At 41.5% G+C, this 19,643-nt stretch overlaps 1 protein-coding gene and 1 long non-coding RNA gene across 4 annotated transcripts in view; one reads left to right on the top strand and one right to left on the bottom strand.

Moving 5' to 3' along the window:
* Positions 1–1,309, top strand: part of LOC143421496 (uncharacterized) — a 41,811-nt gene extending 40,502 nt beyond the window's left edge. Inside the window, exon 3 of the long non-coding RNA XR_013101164.1 lies at positions 1,258–1,309. This is a non-coding gene — a long non-coding RNA (uncharacterized LOC143421496). The remainder of the gene's footprint in view (positions 1–1,257) is intronic.
* pde4d (phosphodiesterase 4D, cAMP-specific) overlaps positions 1–19,643 on the bottom strand; it is a 207,250-nt gene that overhangs the window by 152,712 nt on the left and 34,895 nt on the right. For 2 of the 3 annotated variants that reach the window (XM_004547216.6, XM_076890942.1), the window contains exon 3: positions 11,918–12,156. In XM_004547216.6, the coding sequence (XP_004547273.2) occupies positions 11,918–12,156 (239 nt within the window). Of the gene's footprint in view, positions 1–2,605; positions 2,870–11,917; positions 12,157–19,643 lie in introns of those variants that run through there. The other variant, XM_023155644.3, reaches the window with a different exon arrangement.

Raw genomic sequence — 19,643 nt, forward strand, 5'->3', positions numbered from 1 at the left:
ACTCTAGACTGGTCGCTGCTTTGTCACAGGGCTAACACAGAGAGTTGGACAACCACTTACTCTCACATTCACTCCTATACTCCGTTTGGAATCAGCAATCAACTTAACCTAACGTCTGTGGGAGGAAGCCACAGGACCCAGAAAGAATGCACACAGAAATTGTGCCAACATGGATTCAAACCCAGGACCTTGCAGTGAAGCGACAGTGCTAACCACCACCACTATCTGCGACGTGTCTCTTTACAATAGATGACTCCACTATATACAATGTAACTGCTGCAGGATGTCATTTTGCAGTTAAATCACCATCCGGCAGCAGTTACATCACTATTATTTCATTATTTCTGATTCTAATCTGACCTTGTGACAGCACTCTAAAAATAAGTAGTTAATATGAATTTCCGTTTGATGAGAATTTATGTGTATCTGCAACAGATTTGGAGTTTTCGCCGATGTATTCAGTTAATTATTGTATTATCACAAATATTTATGTACTGATGGGAGACCAACCTCGTGTTACTGCCATTTCATCACTGTTTTGATGCAGTTGTTTGAAGATGGCAACTGACTGTGAGTGGTCTTTAAAGCAACCATTTCAAAGGCAACAAGATCTCATGTTCATTGCACACAATTATATTAGATTTGTTTGTGCTGTAATACATCAAGGCTGGTCTTCTGAGTGTTTTGTAATATATTTTGTGTCACACAATAAGCCCAACACTTGGGAAACGGTGTAATAATCCGATTATATATCTAGACTGATGTTCATCTAATGACATGTTCACTGAATGAAGGTCCCTGGGGGGGGGGGCAGTTCCTGAAGACACTGAAATCAGTAATTACTAAAACATGCAACCCATTGAGCACACACAAAAATCAACAACCAATTACGTGAGCCTATTGACCAAGTGCAAATAACAGTCCAATGGGCTGCGGTGTTCAAGGGCCATTGATTTGGTTTTGTGTTAATGTTCCTGCATATGTGCTGGACTGCAATGTGCCTCTTGCGTAATTAGCCACCTGTGTGAAATTCAATTTCTTTGGGTTAATCCAATTTTAATTTTCCTTCTGAAGCAAATGTATAAGGTGCATAAACAATCTTCAAATGTGTGCATGCATTTTCTTTTGCAATTGAAATCAATATATTTTCAACATAGCATTGCACGGTTGTTTTACTAGGCCCACACACCACCACCTCTCACCACTCCCTCCTTCCTTCCCCTCTCTGTCACTCGCTCGCTCTCTCCTTCTCTTTAGCCTCTCCTCTTTGTGACAGGAACCATTCGGCTGGCCAGACGAGCCAGTGTGCTTTCTATAGCTGACTGGTGACTGGACGCTGCAGGCGAGTATCACTCATATCTAAACCAACAATTATAAAGAAAGGAGGAGGAAAGAAGAAGAAAAAAAAAGGGAAACAGCGAGCCATTTGACAGAAACTTACATCCACAGCAGTCACTTAAGCCTGAGAGCTGAGGTGACCTTCTCAGATTTCATTTCATTTGGTCTTTTTTTTCCCCTCCCTCTTTCCCAGAACATGTGAGTAATTAGAGCAGAAACATTTCCCTCACACAACCAGGCTGGCTGTCTGAGCATGGAGGTGCTTTAGTGTCTCTGTCTGTATCCAGACGAGATTCACTAAAACTATTCTTATAGCAAACATTGTTACAGTAGCTCCTCTGGATAGCGGATAGCCTGTGAAAACACAGCAGTTGTCAAGAGCACGTGTGTTGTGATTATCCATATTGTCGCATGCAGTGAGTCATTTCAGAAGATGTGGTGATCATATAGCAAAGACATTCTACTATATCTACTTTGCTTATCGAGAGCAGAGTAGTGCCAAATGCAGTCATGAACGCCGGGCTTCTTGGAGATACTAAAACTAAGTGGAGCCCATCCCTCAAGACCCCTAAACACTTAGGATACAAGGAGGTTGCATATGTGTAATATATTTAGGATACATCATATATGAATAATTCCTGTGACCTTCCTTTGGTTAAAGCCTGCCTCTGACTCCCACAAGACTCTTGTCATTCCACACAATGACAATTGTGCCAAATATAGACCACCTAATTGATATTAACAGAGAGAATGGCTTGTGACAACCAAAAGAAAAAACTCTTTCTCTTTGCATCGTTATTCTTGCTTTTCTTCTCTCCAGTATGACACATCTTTCTGACCCAAATGAAACAGCTATGCGTAATCTTCCGTACTCTCTGTTATTAAAGCATATTTAAAAAGATACAAGTTATGGGATGAGGTGGTTTTATAATTGCCAAAGAGGGTTTATACCGATAAGACTGTGTCCGTTGTTTCTTTTTAACCCTTTAGCGCTGCACGGCATATAGCATATAGTTTATTCACCATCTTCTTCCTCGTTACAGCGCAGTAAATGTTTGGGACCTTATGTTACAAAAAAAGTGATGTAAAACAGAGGTCGAGCACCGTGTAAGCAGAAAGATGTACTGTAACCTTCTCAAAGTTAGGACTAAATAAGAACCGAAACACTTCTTCGCTCAGTCAGCCACACAACGCCCATCTTCATCGAGGGGGAATTAAAAGGAAACAAGCCGAGGATAAGCAGTTTCCTTTTATATTTTGTCCTTACCGTCGAAGACCTTGAAAGGACGACGGCCACGACATCCTTGATTTCTTCAGCCCGGGTCGGTGCCCCGTGTCCACTGCGTAAGTCCGGTCCATGTTCCTCGGGTTGAGGTATCTCTCGGTGTCCGAAAAGCCTCTTTGTCTTACACGGTCGTTCTTGCGCACTACCAGCGCGTGGTGGAGCGGAGAGAGCGCTGCCTGATTCTGCTGCCTCCACAGATGTTTGGGCGCCTTTGCACTCACGCCGGTTCCGCCGCCAGCGACCAGAGGCGCCGTCCCCACTTTGCCACAGGCGGGATCCATCCTCCTCCCCACGCTGGTTATAAAATTGTTTTTTAAAAACTAAATCTACACTTTGGGAGCATTTAAGTTGAATGAGTCAGGAAAGCTTACAGGAGGTTGACTAACAGCTGCGAGTTCAGGTGTTTTTTTTTTGTTGTTTTTTTGGGTTTTTTTAATAAAACAAAATCAAATAATACAAGCAAGTAGACAACTTTGTTGTTTTGTTTTGCTTTTTTAGCTACCCGGGTGCTTCACGTCCAGTTTTTGATTTTTAGCTCACGTAATGAGCTTAACTCCATCAACTTTATCGCTGACACCATGCGCAAACACACTGAAGCAGTGAGATAAAAACGAATCCATTTACGCATCACGAGGAAGACCTTTAAACTGCAGTTTTGGGGATGTATCTCTGAGTAAAGCTACGAGAAAGAACTCTCAGGTCAGTCTGGTTTCCAAGTGCTCCCCACTTCCTCCGCACACGCCCATTTCTGCAAGGTGCTTGTATTGCTGCGGCAGTGCGAGATGTTCAGCACAGGATGGTCCAAACGGACGGATGGTCTCCCCAAATGATGCAAACTTGTGCAAAACCAGTTCAAGGTAACTTGGCGCAGAGTTATGCGTAAAAGCATCCGGACTTGACAACACTGTCTCCCGTCTTCATGTCCCCTGCAGGAAAAAAGCGGCGACAGGATATAGGGAACAGGATAATACATTAAACATGAGGGACCCACCCAAAGTACCTCCCCTAAAAACCTCCATGATTGGAAAAAAAAAAGAAAGAAAATCAGGGGGTGGGATTGTGCAGAGCCGCTATATCATATAATACCACTGAACCAGTTTTATGACACAATAGTCCAAATGAGATTTAGGTTTAACACACACACACACACACACACACACACACACGCACGCACGCACGCACGCACACACACACACACACACACACAGAAACAGTTTTTGTGGAGATGCACTGGATGGAATGAGAAAATGAGAAGCATTTTTATAGCAGCTGACATTAAACACACTGCAGGTAAAACAAGTTCACCTTCACACTAATTAATGAAACCATTCCTGTGATGTCCACAGGGTACAGGGGAGCGCAAACATCCAGCCACCTTGTTAAATCCCCCCCGACTCTCTTCTGTTTGTCTTCATTTTCAGGGAAAGGGGGACTATCAGGGAAGAGTTCTTTATTTCCTTCCTCTCCTCACACTTCCCTTGCAGCTCAAGCCCATTACTCAAGAAAATAACAGCGTGGGGATTGTCATCTCTCCAGTCTTAAGCGTAAAAACGTAATCTGAGAAACGAGGGGAGAGAAGACTGAAGTGGCGAGTAAGAGTATTGGTAGCAGGACAGAGGAGAGAGAATAAAGAGCATATGCCTGCCATGTATGCATACACAAGAAGCTCATGTGCTTGCTTTGTACGTGTCCAAGTTTACCTACTTAAGCCAACCAAACACCCTACAACAACACGCACGGCAGAACCAAATACTCTACATACACTCTAAGAACTGACCTGAAACTTAAACCACAGGCTATAGCTATTTCATTTACTTTCCATTGCTTTGTTGCTAAACAGGGTCATATAAGAGTATCCCAACATGCATTTGGGGTCACCTTAAAGAAACACAATACCGACTAATATTAGCAAACCCTCTATAAAATGTTTCCCACTAATGTTGCAAACAGCTAACATCTGTTGACGCATAAATCTGTCAGTAGCCAGCACAGCCATGTGTAATCTTCTGCATGCTCTGTTATTAAAAATATTAAAAAGCTACAAGTTATAGGGCGGGGTGGTTTTAATTGTGAAAAGAGGGATTATACACAATGCTCTAATGCTGATAACACTGTACCCTCGATTTCATCTTCTTTTTTTTAACCCTTTAGCTCCGAACTGCTCATAGCAACACAAAACCTTTGGTCGATATAATGAAAATACTGACACAGCAGAACATTTTAAAGTCAAATAACTGCAACTGAATCAATGTTTATCCCAGCTGTCACTCTTGAAACATCTGTGACATTAACTGGCCGCCTGCTTGACCTCCTTCATGAATGTTTGATGGACATTGTTTTTGGATGTTTTAGCAAAGTGGATCTTGTTCAGAAGAATTTTTGTATATTATTCTTTTATTTGTAAGATTGTTTTTAAAGTAGCACAATGGATGAGTCAGACACACAAAGGTTTATTATAATGCTTAAAAGAGAAAAGCAGACAGGTAATTGTTATGCACTGTGACACATTTGGCACAAATTTGTTTTTGTATTAATAAAAAAACTGTCTTCCATTAATATTAGTATATGAATCGAATGCTGCATGGCAATGGGTTTGTACTGAAATGTCCCTAACAAGAGAAATATGATTTCTTTTTCTTTTTACTGGTTTGCAAGCTAGGGTCTGATTGAGTGACAATTAGATGTGGAAACAATGTCCCCTCTGGCCATCCACCTCAATAACCACACTGCGCCATTTCTGGCACAGGATACATATATAAGATATTTAAACACAGGTCACGAGTGTTTAAATATCTTATATATGTTTTTATATATACAGTGCTCAAAAATAAAGAAATAAAATGACATGTTCTTGGACAAATGTTAGTGGGCTGTGAGTACAGGCCTTAATTCCACCTTCTTTGTTCTATTTCTGACAGTTTAGTCAGAAACACGCACGAGTAGTCCGCTGGAGGTCATTTTTCTAGAGCTCTGGTAGCTCCTTCTGTTTCTCCTCCTGCTGCTGGGTTGAACCCTTCTATAACCCTGCTCAGCTCTCCTCATATAAGAGCCTGTCTCATAGTATCACAGTATCTCCTCCACACTCTTGAGACTGTGGTTGGACAGCGACCCTCTTTAAGATCGCAAGCGTGGGTGTGCCCTCCGGAAGGTGAGAGATGGACTACCTGTGCAACCTGAATGGGCTGCATGGACCATCTCATGCTACTGGCAGTTAAAAGGACATGACAAAAAGCAAAACTGGAGAAGAAAATACTCAATTTTTGAGGGCTATGTTGTGGTTGTCTCGGCAGTGTACCTGTTCACCTGCTTGGATTTCCACCAAAAGCAGGTGAAAGTAGTTTTTATCTCTGAAGTTTAACTGACTGTCTGGTATACTGCGTTCCCTTCATTTTTTAGAGCACATTTAGAATCCTTAGATTGTTTCACGTGTCACGCCAATTTCCCCCCAATATGTGTTTCTTTTCTGTTCGTGCTGAATTAAAACGCTAGGAGATAATGGGAACGGGATAAGTATAGTGCGGTCAGTAATTAGTGATTACACCTGATTGCTCCAATACTGATCTTATTAGTACTGGAGGATTCTATCAGACACACTTTGCTGATTTACATTAAGTTGTATTTTTAATCATGACATGGTTATCTAAGCTTCCTGTAATAACTATATTTGGCGCTAGCCTAAAAAATATTTGCATTTAAATGTTTTTTTGGGGGGGGGGGAAAGTAAGTCAAGTTGCAGGCTTATGTTTCCTCACATACAGGAGAATGAACTCAATCAGTTCCTCGCAGTGAGCTGTACAGACTTTTAATGAAGAAAGAAAAAAACAGAACTGCTATTGGATTGTTATCAAGGGAGAGAAAGTGGAATCTCTAGCCTGTATCTATAACGTGTGTGTGTGTGTATAAAATGAAAAATAAATAAGTGTTTATTTCCAGCTGATCTCTCACATAACACTCCAGAGATGACATTTTAGTGTCTGGAAAATCAATAGAGTGGTAGCTGATTTGATCCAGTATTGAGTTAATATCCAGCGCTGATCTTGTTGTGCTGTTCTCAGTTAATGCTCACTTAATCTTTTAAGACACTTTCTTTCTCATATTAATAAGTTAATTAATACCTGTTAGCTGGTGTTGAGCTCTTTTGTTGATTTGCTCCTAACATGTTGGGCTCATGTGCAAAAGAAATCCATGCACACTAATTTGTATTTAATGTAAACTGTATACAAAAGATGGGCCGAACTGCTGCAAAATAACACACAGATGCCTGACAATCAGGGCAAAGTAGCAGCTGAATAAAATTCTCACTGAGCCGTTCTTGGTAAGTTTGTTAATACAATCAGCCACACACGTGAAGCCATATTATTGGTCAGATGACTCAACTGAAATGCTTCAATAGGCACCAAACATGACAAAAAGTGAGAATCAAGAGCTCAGGTTCCTTTCTTCCTCTTCTTCGTCTTTCAACTCCTTCCTTTAGGGGATCATCTGTCTTCAGCTCAACCGAACCCTAGCATCCTCCTCTCTCACATCAACCCTTTAAATGTCCTCCTTCGATACATCCGTGAATCTCTTCTGTGGTCTTTCTCTTTTCTCCTGACTGAGAGCTCCACATTCAGCACCCCCAACAAAAATTTTAGCTCCTTCTACTCTGCCTCCACCTCGTCCCCCAGTCTTTTTGTTAGCATCACAGACACCAAACCATCATTTAAAGCTTCCCCTTCACTCTTTCTGCTATCCTTTTGTTATAAATCACCCCTCTGGACCCTGCACCAAGGTCTTCACCTGTTTTGTGCACTGTCCAGTGCTTCGGATGTTTGACCCCAGGTATTTAAACTCATCTAACTTCATTATCTTTACTCCTTGGACAAAAACTCCAGTTCCAGCCACTGGAAGTAGTAGAAGTGACACATCAGACAGCGATGGTCTAAAGCCCCCTGTAGCAGTATCCACCTGTCAGTCAAAGTGGTGATAAACGGATTGGTATTTGGCACTTTTCCTCTCTGATTGAGCACAAAAACCTCACTCAGCCAATCACACACACATTCACACTTTATTCTATGCCTAAAGCACCTTGTATAAAATGTAAGCACACACTCACAGTCCAATGAATACATCAGGAGAAATTCAGTATTTTGCTCAAGGATACCTAGTAGACAGACCCACTGTATCTTGTTAGCTGAGCTATGTGATGAAGATAACAAAGTCCAACGGGTCTATGATTCATTTTTGGAGGATGCATGAAGTAGCCCAGTTCAAGGAATTGCAGCTTTTGGCGCTTCTGTGGCAGCTTCATTTTTCAGCTCTGGAGATTGTTGGCTGTTATTTAAACTGAGCAGGTTTTCATCCACTATTTTCCACTGTTACATTATTTATAATATCAGCAAATCAGCTTCTCTTGGGATATTACAATAAGCGTGTGTTTATATATTGTAAGGCTTTGGGGGGAACTCAGATTTTTTAGCTGTTATGCAGCGGGTAAATGCTGGTGGTCGTAGAAGAGAAGCAAAGACAAAAACACTGAAATGGTTTCATGCATCATTCTTTTATATTAATTATGTGAGGGCATCTAATGGAAAGACAGCGCACCACTTTTTGACCATTTCATTAATACTGAAGACAGTCTCATTTGGCAGCATACAAAGTTAATGTCACTGAATTTTACTAAAACACCGCAGTTGGAGCATTTAAAATGGCACGCTTTCAACCCTAATGCTTCCCCACTGTATATTTCTTCCACGCTGCTGTGCTGAATTATGAATGAACGGAGCTCGAAGCAACGTTAAGACATATGACCTTTGTTAAAACTCATCCCAGCATCCATTTCCTCCCTAAGCCTCTTTTTTTGTCTTTAATTGATCATTCTATGTTCAGTTATGAAAGGAGTCAAATTTACTGGATATGGGTTTAAAATAATGGATTGTGATTTTGAGTCTGTCAAAGCTGAGTGACAATTAATCTTAAAAAATAATCAGTAACATAATCGAAATGTTGACAAGCGTATAATATATTACACCACAAAACACTGATCTAACATGTAGCAGTATTTTTGGTACTGCTGGCAGATTAATTTAGAGAAAGATGACAAAAAAATGTTCCCCCTTTCATGTTCTCCTTAAGAAAAGGCTCATTGGGGCAGAGAGAAGTCAATACAGCTACGTGAAGTAGAAAAGGAGATGACAAGCCCCCTCCTGTCTTTGTCTTCTTAAAATAATCTCTCAAACCACCTTTAAAAATACCAAATCCCTGTCTCACAAATGCAGCACGCTTTTTAAAGAGTGGTCAGCAGCCCACACTTGGGAACAGTCTGCCCTTTTGTGAAGTTCAAATAAAAGGGATTTGACACTTTTTGGCATTATCACAGTGCCATAATAAATTATTCAGTATTGACTATGTTTCTGTATTATGGGTAGCAGTTTCTGCTGCTTATACAGTGCAGCTGACAATGTGTGACACATCAAGCTGCAGACGACACCGCCAGAAACAAAGACACAAATACACTGTATTTCCTAAAATGAAGATGCTCTTGACGTGTAACAGCAATTTTGAAGACAAAGAAAGCCTTTCAGCGCTATTGTGAATCAGAGTTGCCTTGAAAATTGCTCTGCCTGCCTGAAAATGTAATTTAGACACAACTGAGTGTCACCAGCTTCTCACGCTTCCTTACAAAAGAAGTCTACAAGTCAGCGGCACTGTCTTCTTGCTAAAGTGTGTTCACAGCACCCTATAACAAATTCCTCAATCTTAGGCTTAATAAGAGCTGCTCATTTCTCTGTCGGTTGTTCGTCGTTTGGAGTCAAACTTGCCAAAGAGAGAAAGGGAAAAGGACAAATCAGCGGCACCAAGGGGAAAATCAGAGAAGGCCGATCCATTTACTTTCACATCTGGCACAGGATGAGCCAGCGAACAATGTTATGCAGACCTGTAGCACAATGTGTGTGTGAAATACCGAGCTTCGTGAAGCATGCCAAGGCGATCAAAAATGAGTCAGAGGGGTGTCACTTTCCCCTTGGGTTGATGAGTAGATTTGTCACGTTTCTAAGTGCGATACTAACCCAAGACAATGGGGATTTTCCACTGACAGATAGGTTTGACCACTGAAATTATATGCTTCTTCAAACTGCCTGAATATATTTCCTTTTCTGAGTTAAATTATGACTTCCCACTAGACCACTGGCTCTGATACAGAATGCTGTTTGGTACATTGTTCCTCTCTCCCCTCAGAGCAAGCTGGTTGGAGGCTTGGTGTTTGTCTGTGCCAAACCTCATTTCATCTGAGGCGCTCATTCTCCAACATTCTCCGGAGAGGCTGCGATTCTTTTCTTAGTTGTGGTGCAATCTTGTTTTCCAATCACGGAGAGGCTGCGAGGCTACACTACAGACTGTACAATATGTTACAGAACGGAGGATAAAAATAAACGCCACCTAAAAGGACTCGGCGCACTACACAACAGATCAATCAAATCCACAGTTCAGTCCCTGATTTTAACTTGTTTAGCATGTTTCACATGGTAAATTACATTCACTCTTTTAAGATTAGTGAGTGTCGGTGCTGACAAACAGAACTCTGTTAGACCTCTACATCTGATGAGTCACATTCTTAACAGCATGTAGCCGACAGGAATGATTTAAATGCATGTTATTTATCCACTAAACAACAAGCACACTCTGCACTGCTGTCAAATCATGCTGTATTTGATTTCTTACCTTTCTGATTGTTTCTATTCATTTCGCCACGCCATGAAACTCAACTTAAAGACACCTTAAAGCTGTCAGAAGCAGGTAATCTATCACAATAAAGAGCTGTATTCATATCTTTAGTTTTTGCATTATCATAGTTATCATATTATCTAGTTAGGCTAAAATAATGTGACTGATCTGAAAGCTCATATTGTTGCTATGTTTAGTATACACGGGCATCTACAAAGTGAGAGTTGGCTGTCCAATGACAACCTTTTTCACTTTGATTGATGAACAAACCTCACTGCCAGCAGCTATTTTTAGCTACTTTTGTTCTCTGGGTTCTTTGCCTACATTATATGAGTCCTGTTTCACAGGAAGGACTTTAACTATGTCTGTCATTTGATTCTAAAATACAATAAAATGCTGCTGTATGGTGGCTCAGTGGTTAGCAGTAACAGTAAGAAGATCCCGGGTTCAAAGCATCATCTGGCTGAGGCCTTTTCTGTGTGGAGTTTACATGGTCTCCGCATGTCTGTGTGGCTTCCTCCCACAGTCCAAAGACAAGGAGCACCCACATGTACTTAGTGGGTTAGGTTAACTGGTGATTCTAAATTACCCAAAGGTGTCAATGATTGTCTGTCTCTGCGCTAGTGCTATGTGCCCTGCATCTTTCCCTGTGGTAGCTGGGACAGGCTACTCCCTCCTCGTGACCTTCAGTTGGAGAATAGATGGACTATTTTGCAAATAGTAGCTTGACGATTTCAGGGAATAGTTGGATCTCTGTATAAAACACACTAGAATCTCAAAATGTCTCGCCATCATTCGTTGCCGTAACGACAGCATACACTTAAGCTGGCGTGAACTCAGTGGCGGCGCAAAAATTTGATTGCCTGTGTTCACCCACCATGATTTAACAATATTCCAAAGATTTTCCTCTTGGTTTTTCTCAGCCTTCAAGAGTCCCCACAAAAGTTCAGCTGGGTTGAGGTTGGGTGAGGAGTCGTCTTTGATCTTTGTGTCCTCGATGTGCAGAATATGAATCCTTCTCTGAAAAGATTTGTCTGACGGCTGAAGTGGTGCCATAAGCTCAGCCTGGGTAGACTTAGCTCATTGCAGGTGTACAACTCCAGAGAAGTGAAAACATCATCAGACTTGTAAATAACAAACGCTTTATTTAATCAGTAAATAGTCATCTGTGAAATGTTGGTATTTCTTCACCTACCTGAAGAATTTGAGGTTATAAGGCAGCGAGACTGCTGCTTGTCTTCTTTTGACAGCCCTTGTACTGACTCAGGTAATGTCTATGAGTGGCCAAAAACTTGTATGTACCTGCTGAAACCTGTTTTTGGCTTGTAGTGACAACTAAACATCTGATGCTACATGTGCATTTCTTTAGAGGTAAATATAGTTCCCTTAACTCACGGCATAAAGCTGTCAAGTTCCTAACTGAAGTATGAGTATTTTTCCAGGAACAGACTTTTAAGCATGAGTATTTAACGATCAGAGCTCAGCCACCAGTAAAGTTTGAACACATTTTCAAACTGTATGTAAAATGAAGTTACCTGGAGGACTTAAAAAAACACTTTTAAGAAAAGCAGCACACCCACATCGTCCTACCTGCTGGTATCAGCCGCGGTTATAGCAATGAGTGGCGGTGTGCGCAGTGGCAGTGTTGTGGGCCGTGGTGGGACTGTCACTGTGTCCGGCTCCGGCTTGCGATCACAGTAGTACTGCTCTGCCTGTCGAAAGGCTAAAGGGGGCAACTGGACTGTCCTGCAGGAAAGCCTCCGCACCATGAAGGGCTCCATGCAGGTGACTGGCCCCGGCTCTGGGGAGTCGGACGAGTCATCGGACACCTGGAGGGGGATGATAGAAAAGCAGGTAAATTGAAAATGCCTCACAGATAACAGATTTCATCCTAACGAGGGTGAAACATAATATGAAAAAAGAGGGAAAAGCAGGATCAGAAAGAAAGGGAAGACAGAGACTGAACTCCTGGTAGCAGCTTGGAGTAAAATGGCAGTCAGGTGGTTTTGGTAAATACAGAATCCCTCGTTCTTTCCTTTACTTAAGGCGTGCAGTGTTTGGTTGGTAGTTATGTCCATCAAAGGGCATAAAAACCAATGTACTGTGTGTTTTAGGCTTCTGATGCTTCTCTTAGCACAATTTTGCCTTGTGCTCAAAGCCAAAGATTACTCCTGTCCAGAAAAGTCCATTAAAAGACATCTTGCTCTCTCAGCCTTCAATATGTGGCCAGATCATTCATCCAGCACCACTGGTACAAGCTTTCACTTGACTGTTTATTGATGAAAAGCACAATCTGATTTAAAAAAAAAAAAAAAAACAACGAAAAGAAAATCGGGCTTTTCTTGAGATCTACGGCATCCTTAACTCTGACTTTTAAAAAATCTAATTTTATTAAGTACACTTTGCTAAACCTAAAGCAGTATAATACAACTGTCCTGCAATAGATCCTAATCCCTGACAGAGAGAGGGTGGGCAAAAATGATCAAATTTCCAGTCAGGATAACGTAATATCCAACAAACTACAGCCTCTAAAATGATCATAAAGTTGAATCATCAACTTTTAGCAGTTTTTATAAAAACTGATTACACTGATTTTTTTACAAGTCTCTCAGACGCCATAGCTTTTAAAAAGTTCAGTTCAGTTTTATTCATTTTGTGTTCATTTGTAGTCTTCTCTCAGGGCAATTTACATTACTTGCTTACTTTCTCACAATATCATAAAGACTCAAACTCTCTTTTAACAGGAAAAAAACCCCTTTGAAAATCAGACTTAACCTTTCAGGCCGGGCTGAGGGACAAAGAAAAGAACATTTTAAAAGAGGAAAAGCGGCTGCCATAACAAAGGTGTCCCCAGTAGACCTGCCACTCCACACTGCCCATGTAAATAGGGAGAACATATCTTGGTACTCCTTGTTAGATTTTCCATGTGGATAAAATGCTAACTAGCTGCGCTTTAAAGTTAAAGCATGTTTATTGAAGGGTAGTGTTTACATTTGTACAAACAGTAGTTTTATAATTAAAGGGAAAGTGCAGGTGTATTAATGGTTGCTTGACTAACTTAGGGGAGGTTCTGCTTTTGTGTGTGCTTCTCACAGTCATGGCTCACTCAAAACGCTAACAGAAGTGAGCTTTCAGAAATTCCATCAGTGCTTTTTCAACTGTGACAAGTGTGAAAAAAGATCCCTAGGTCATTTGTGAAAGGCATTTCTCAGGTCACCTTTTTTATCTTTTTCACTTCAAGACACAATACGTGACTCGTTCAGGGGCCCAGTGATGGGCTATTTCTCAAGAAGTGATGGCAAAACAGATATATAATGGCTTGCAAAAGTAATCAGCCCCCTTGAACTTTTCCTCATTTTGTCACATTACAGCTACAAATCTTATTGGAATTCCACATGAAAGACCGATACAAAGTGGTGTACACGTGAGAAGTGGAACGAAAATCATACATGATTACAAACATTTTTTACACATAAATAACTGCAAAGTGGGGTGTGCATAATTATTCAGCCCCCTTTGGTCCAAGTGCAGTCAGTTGCCCATAAACATTGCCTGATGAGTACTAATGACTAAACAGTGCACCTGTGTGTAATCTAATTTATAGATTTATATTTTTTATTGGAGGGTTAAATATCTCCCGTGAGTCTGCGTAAACTAGCCTGTGGATATTTGGACCAAATTCCTCAGAATCTATCAAAATTAACACCGCAACCTGCAGTCCAATTTGTTTAGCTAAATAGTGCTCACTTTCTACTGTGATGCAGGTGAGTGACCCCCTGTTACACACAAACTAGCACTCATCGGTCGGGTGTCTGTTTTCATATAACACTTCTGTGTTCTGCGTAAAAAAAAGAAGTATACATTTGAATGCATCTTGATGATTAATTTATCCACCGCGAACTTGTGAAAATTGTTTTCTTAGTTCAGTATTAAACATAACAGAGGTGAAAAAAAATAATTGCTTTCTCTGAAACCTAAAAAAACAACAACCATGATTGTAGGTTATAATTACAAAAAATCTAACAAAAATCAAGATTGATTAAATACAATGAAACACAATTTCTGAAGGGCAATCTGTTGGATTTAACAAATGTTCAAATAGGAAGTTGCTCGCTTAAGAAATAGAGGAAGCTCAAAGTGAAAATGACATAGCACATGGGGTCAAGACAGAAGGGAAAAAAACTGATAAGAAGTTCAGCAGGGGGGCAAGAGCTATCTGAAAGACTGTGTGTGTCTGTGGTGACACAAAGTGAGAAGGGACAGAAAGTCATTTACAGCAGCAAGCTAACCTGGAGGAAACACATCAGGTGGTCAATGTGCCATTAAGGAGTTACCAGAAAAGTTGATTCTACTGCTTTGATGGCAGCAGCAGAGCCTCTGTTTTAAAAACAGAACTGTTTTAAGCAAGCTTTCCTGCATTAGAGCCCATTTTCTCAACAAATCATGCAAATTCCTTTTTTAAATAATATTACTATCAATTTTGGGTGGCACAGCTGCAGCGGTTAGCACCATCATTGGCTATATTAGAGTTTAGCAGAATAAGCCTTGAACACAAAGCACGAAATTTGAATTCTTCTTAGGTACGCTCTCCTCATGGACAGGAAGGAGGCAATCAGTTATTTGTGTAGTGAGTGGCTCCAGGACAATCTTTGATACACGACACACTTGATTGCACACACACACACACACACATATACACACACGCGCGGACTGGGTTTGTGAGGTGGTATGATAAATCAAGGCTGATTCTGTGCCATTAATCTTACAGCAACCACAGGGAGTTTTTGCTCTGCATGAATAACAAGGGTTTCCTATTAAAGTAAGGGTCAACCATTATTCTTTTACAGGTGATTACTCCCTACATAACAAGCCTTTAAAGTGAACGTGACTTTTCATTCATCTTCCATAGCGACAGAATTAACTAATAATAATGCTCATTAGCTGATTTTATACTTTAATTGTGAAAATTCCCGCACAGGTTTGCTGCTAATCAAACAATTAACACGACCAGCAGACCAGGAGCTTTTTGTAGCACCCATGGGGACTAAGACCTGAGGCAAGTTACCCATTTTGTCAACTCAATAAATTAGACCTACTTAAAATAATTCAGCTGTCGAGGTCCTTATTCACACCATGTATTCCTGGTGTTCTTCCCTTCCTCTTGTTCCTCTGCCCTCTGTATATTTCTCTTTTCGGTTTGGCATCCTTCTCGTCCTCTACGGCTGCGGTCAAACTGGATGCACACTGCCATCCTTTCATAAAAGCTGGCACTGCGCCTATGCTTACCGAGATAGGAAAGGAAGCTTAACAGCACCTTTATTTAGCATTTAGAAAATGTGACTAGTGCTAATCATGGCTTCTACTTTAGATACTTCCAGGCCATTTCACTCTGTAAGGAGCTTTCCTTAGCAAAAAGAAAAAAAAGACCATCTGACTTCTTTTGATTGATGATCAAAAGAACCCAGCAGCACATCAGGCCCAGATTTCCACCCACTCTAGGCTAGTTTGTTCACTTAGCACGGTCCAGTGCCCCTTCGTGTGTTTGCCTGCTTGCTCATAATGTTAGGAGGTAGAAGGAGATGGAGATAAACTAACTCTGTATTTCTATCATGGTCTCTGTTTTGAGTTTTGGGATGTTTTGGGGTTTCTCTGGTTTTGTGTGTTTGATTATTCTTTGTTCTATATTCTATATTGTCTCCCTGGTTATGTGTTTTTTGGTTACTTTCCCATTTTATTTTTTATAGTCATCTCGTGTGTGTTGTGTTTCGTTTTGCGTCCCCTGTCTCATCGGTTGGATTCTGTTCAGCTGTTTTCCCCAGTGTCTCCACTCTGCTTTAATCTCCTTGTGTTTATTTAGACCCTCAGTTTGCTTCGGTTCTTTGTTGTATTCTCCCTCGGGGTTGGATCCTCCTTTGCAGTTTGTGTTCCTTTAAGATTACTCCGTGCTTGGTTTCCTAGTTTTTTGGACCTGGATTAATTTGTACTTTGGGTAACTTCTGCAATAAAGCTGTCTTTTAGTTTAAACTTGGTTTTCGAGTCCTGTGTATTCGGTTCCTGCCCGTTACACAGCCAGCATTTACCTGCACGCAACCTTAGCCTTATGCTTTCCTAGCTACAACACAACACGTGACAGAGGACATGAAAGGACATACATGTTTATGTGATGTTGCAGCAATCTTAGGGCCAATATCAAAGTTAGGGTTGGCATAAAAAGTCATCCTATTACCTAAACAGCTGCTTACTGGACACTTAATCTTTCCCTTCCTTCACGCTACTCAGCCCTGCCTCTCCAGCCACTACCTTGCCTGCCACTCCATCCTCTCATCCACACTCACTCTCTTCCCTACGTCCCTGCTCTGCCCACTCCACCAGCCTTCCTCCTCAGCCCCACTAAGCCACCAGCTCTCCCCGGCCTCTGCCTGTACTCACCACTACCTGCTTCCCTCCATTACCTCACGGCTTCAAAGAAGCTGCTGTCGTTTGAACTTTTAGTCTGTGTCCTGCATCTGGGTTTGACACCCCCCCCCCCACACACACACTTTTTCTCCCTCTGATTGCAAATGTAATAACAGAACGCTCAAAAACACATGTTCACCTTTCAACGACGAAAAGTAAATTTTCCAAGCAGATCGCTCTAAAGCATTACATACGTATTACCCCAGAATAACCTTTCACGTCAGTGACTTGTGTGTGTGTGTGTGTGTGTGTGTGGTTGACTTCCCTCTCCACCTCTGTCGTGACTGTTCTGCCTCACCCTCCAGTGTACAGCGCAAACACCTCACCCTCCCACCCGTCCATGCTTGCATTAATCAAGATGCCAATCTTCATCCGTGAAGCTATTGAGCCTTTCATTCCTACATAATTACCTGTATTAGACTCGTTGCCACAGACGGTGGCTTGCAGAGGGAAACGAGGGGAGCTGGCATGCTTAACCTTCACTTTTCTGCAGGCTAAATGTAAAGCAGGCTCAAATGAATCAATGGGGCCCAGTCAGGATTAACCATTCCTCCAACAGTACATTCAGAGTCCTTTAAGCGATTTATGTAATAGTCATTCAGTCTTTTGTCAAAGCGATACAGGCTAGTGCTATTATATTTGCACTTGCACTTTATGTAATATGCTTCAGGCCCTATTGTAGTGCTCTATTAGAATCCTGTGAATTTAAATTCCTTTGATTCGTATTTGTGGGCAGCACGGTGGCACGGTGGTTGCACTGTTGCCGCACAGCAAGAAGGTCCTGAGTTCAATTCCACCATCAGGCCAGGGTCTTTCTGTGTGGAGTTTGCATGTTCTCCCCGTGTTTGCGTGGGTTCTCTCCGGGTACTCCGGCTTCCTCCCACCATCCAAAGACATGCAGCTTGTGGGGATAGGTTAATTGATTAATCTAAATTGTCACTAGGTGTGAATGTGCGAGTGAATGTGAGTGTGAATGGTTGTCTGTCCCTATGTGTTAGCCCTGCGACAGACTGGCGACCTGTCCAGGGTGTACCCCGCCTTTCGCCCTATGACAGCTGGGATAGGCTCCAGCGCCCCCCGCGACCCTGAAAAGGATAAGCGGAAGCGAATGGATGGATGGATGGATGATTCGTATTTGTTTGTTTTTTTGTTTTTTTATTTGACATGCTGTCACTAATGTCTACAACAAGCATCTAAAAGACCGTTAATCTTCATCATGACAGTGTAATCAGACAAACAGACAAATACTGAGAAAAGAAAAATGAAACAAAATAACGTTTAAATTATAAACAAAGGAAGACGAGAAATTCAAAGTAAAACTGGAGGGAACACGAGTGATCACGATGATTTCAGTGTAATTAAGAAGCCATGGGTGAGAGGTAGTATAAAAGTGACTGAGGTTGTGAGACTTTTGAAACGTGTGTGCGTGATTATGGACACAGTACTTCATTTTTAGGCACTTGTGCTGTCTCTCCTGATGCCTGAAGTGGCTCTTTATAATAAGTGGGATCACTGAAAGGTTAATTGGTCTGCTGTGACTCTCCTGGGTTCTCTGCACACTTCATATGCCAACCCAATGATGGTCAAGTCGAAATGCGTGAATGTGAAAATCAATGAACAGTTTCTGGTAAACAACCAAGATGTGCCAGGTTTTTAATTCAGTCTTTAGGAAACAGTGAAGGTGATGAGGAGTCTGATAGTAAATACATAATGAAGAGAACTGATTTGCCACTAACACTATCGCTACTCCATCCTTCAGTTCTCTCAGGGAGTTAATAACAAGAGCGGTGGCAGAAAAGCAGCACATACTCAATAGTAACTTTGACACAGTCTAGGCAGAAAGTTAGCACATAAATCCATGTGTAACAGCTGTGCTCTTGGAAAGGTGCGTATCTAAAAGTCCAATCAAACATCAAAGATGTTTGTCCCAGCCAAAAGTTAAAATCGGTCAATATAAAACTCACTAACCACTTTATCAGGTACAGCTGTTCAGCTGTTAAACTAAATATCTAATGAGCCAGTCACATGGAAGCAAGCATTTATGTAGACATGGTCAAGATGACTTTTAAAGCTAAAACTGAGCATGAGAATAGGAAGGAAAGGCGATTTAAGAGTTTGAATGTGGCATGTTGATGGCAGACAGACTGGTCTAAGTATTTCACAAACCGCTGATCTACTGGGACTTCCCCACACAGCCACTACTACAGTTTACAGAGCATGTTCCAAAAAAAGAGGAACTATCCACTGAGCAACGGTTCTCTGGGTGAAAATGCCTTGTTGATGCCAGAGATCAGAGGAGCATGGTCAGACTGCTTCGAGCTGGCAACAGTAACTGAAATAGTAACCCACTTATTACAAGAAAATTTTGCAAAAGAGCATCTCTGAATGCACAATGTGTCAAACCTCAAAGCAAGGTGAGCTACAGCAGTACAAAACCACACCCGGTGCCTCCTTTCAGCTGAGAACAGAAAACAAAAGCTTCATTAGAACCAGACAGTAAAAGACTAGTCTGTCTGATCTGATGAGTCTCAATTTCTGCCTTGACATTCAGATGGTGGGGTCAGAATTTGCAAAAACAACATGAAAGCATTTAGTCTGCCTTCTATCAACGCTTCAGGTTAGTGGTATAACGGTGTGGGGGATATTTTATAGGTGCACTTCAGGCCTCTTAGTACCAAGTGAACATCAGCCTGCCTGATTATCACTGATGACCATGTCCATCTCTTTATGACCCAAGTGTACCCATCTTTTGATGGCCGCTTCCAGCAGGAAATACACCGTATCACAAAGCTCAAGTCGAACTATTTTTTTGAAGATGACACTCTACTCAAATGGCCTCCGCAGTCACCAGAGCTCATTC

This window comes from Maylandia zebra, linkage group LG12 (genome assembly GCF_041146795.1).
Source record: "Maylandia zebra isolate NMK-2024a linkage group LG12, Mzebra_GT3a, whole genome shotgun sequence".
Lineage (NCBI taxonomy): Eukaryota > Metazoa > Chordata > Actinopteri > Cichliformes > Cichlidae > Maylandia > Maylandia zebra.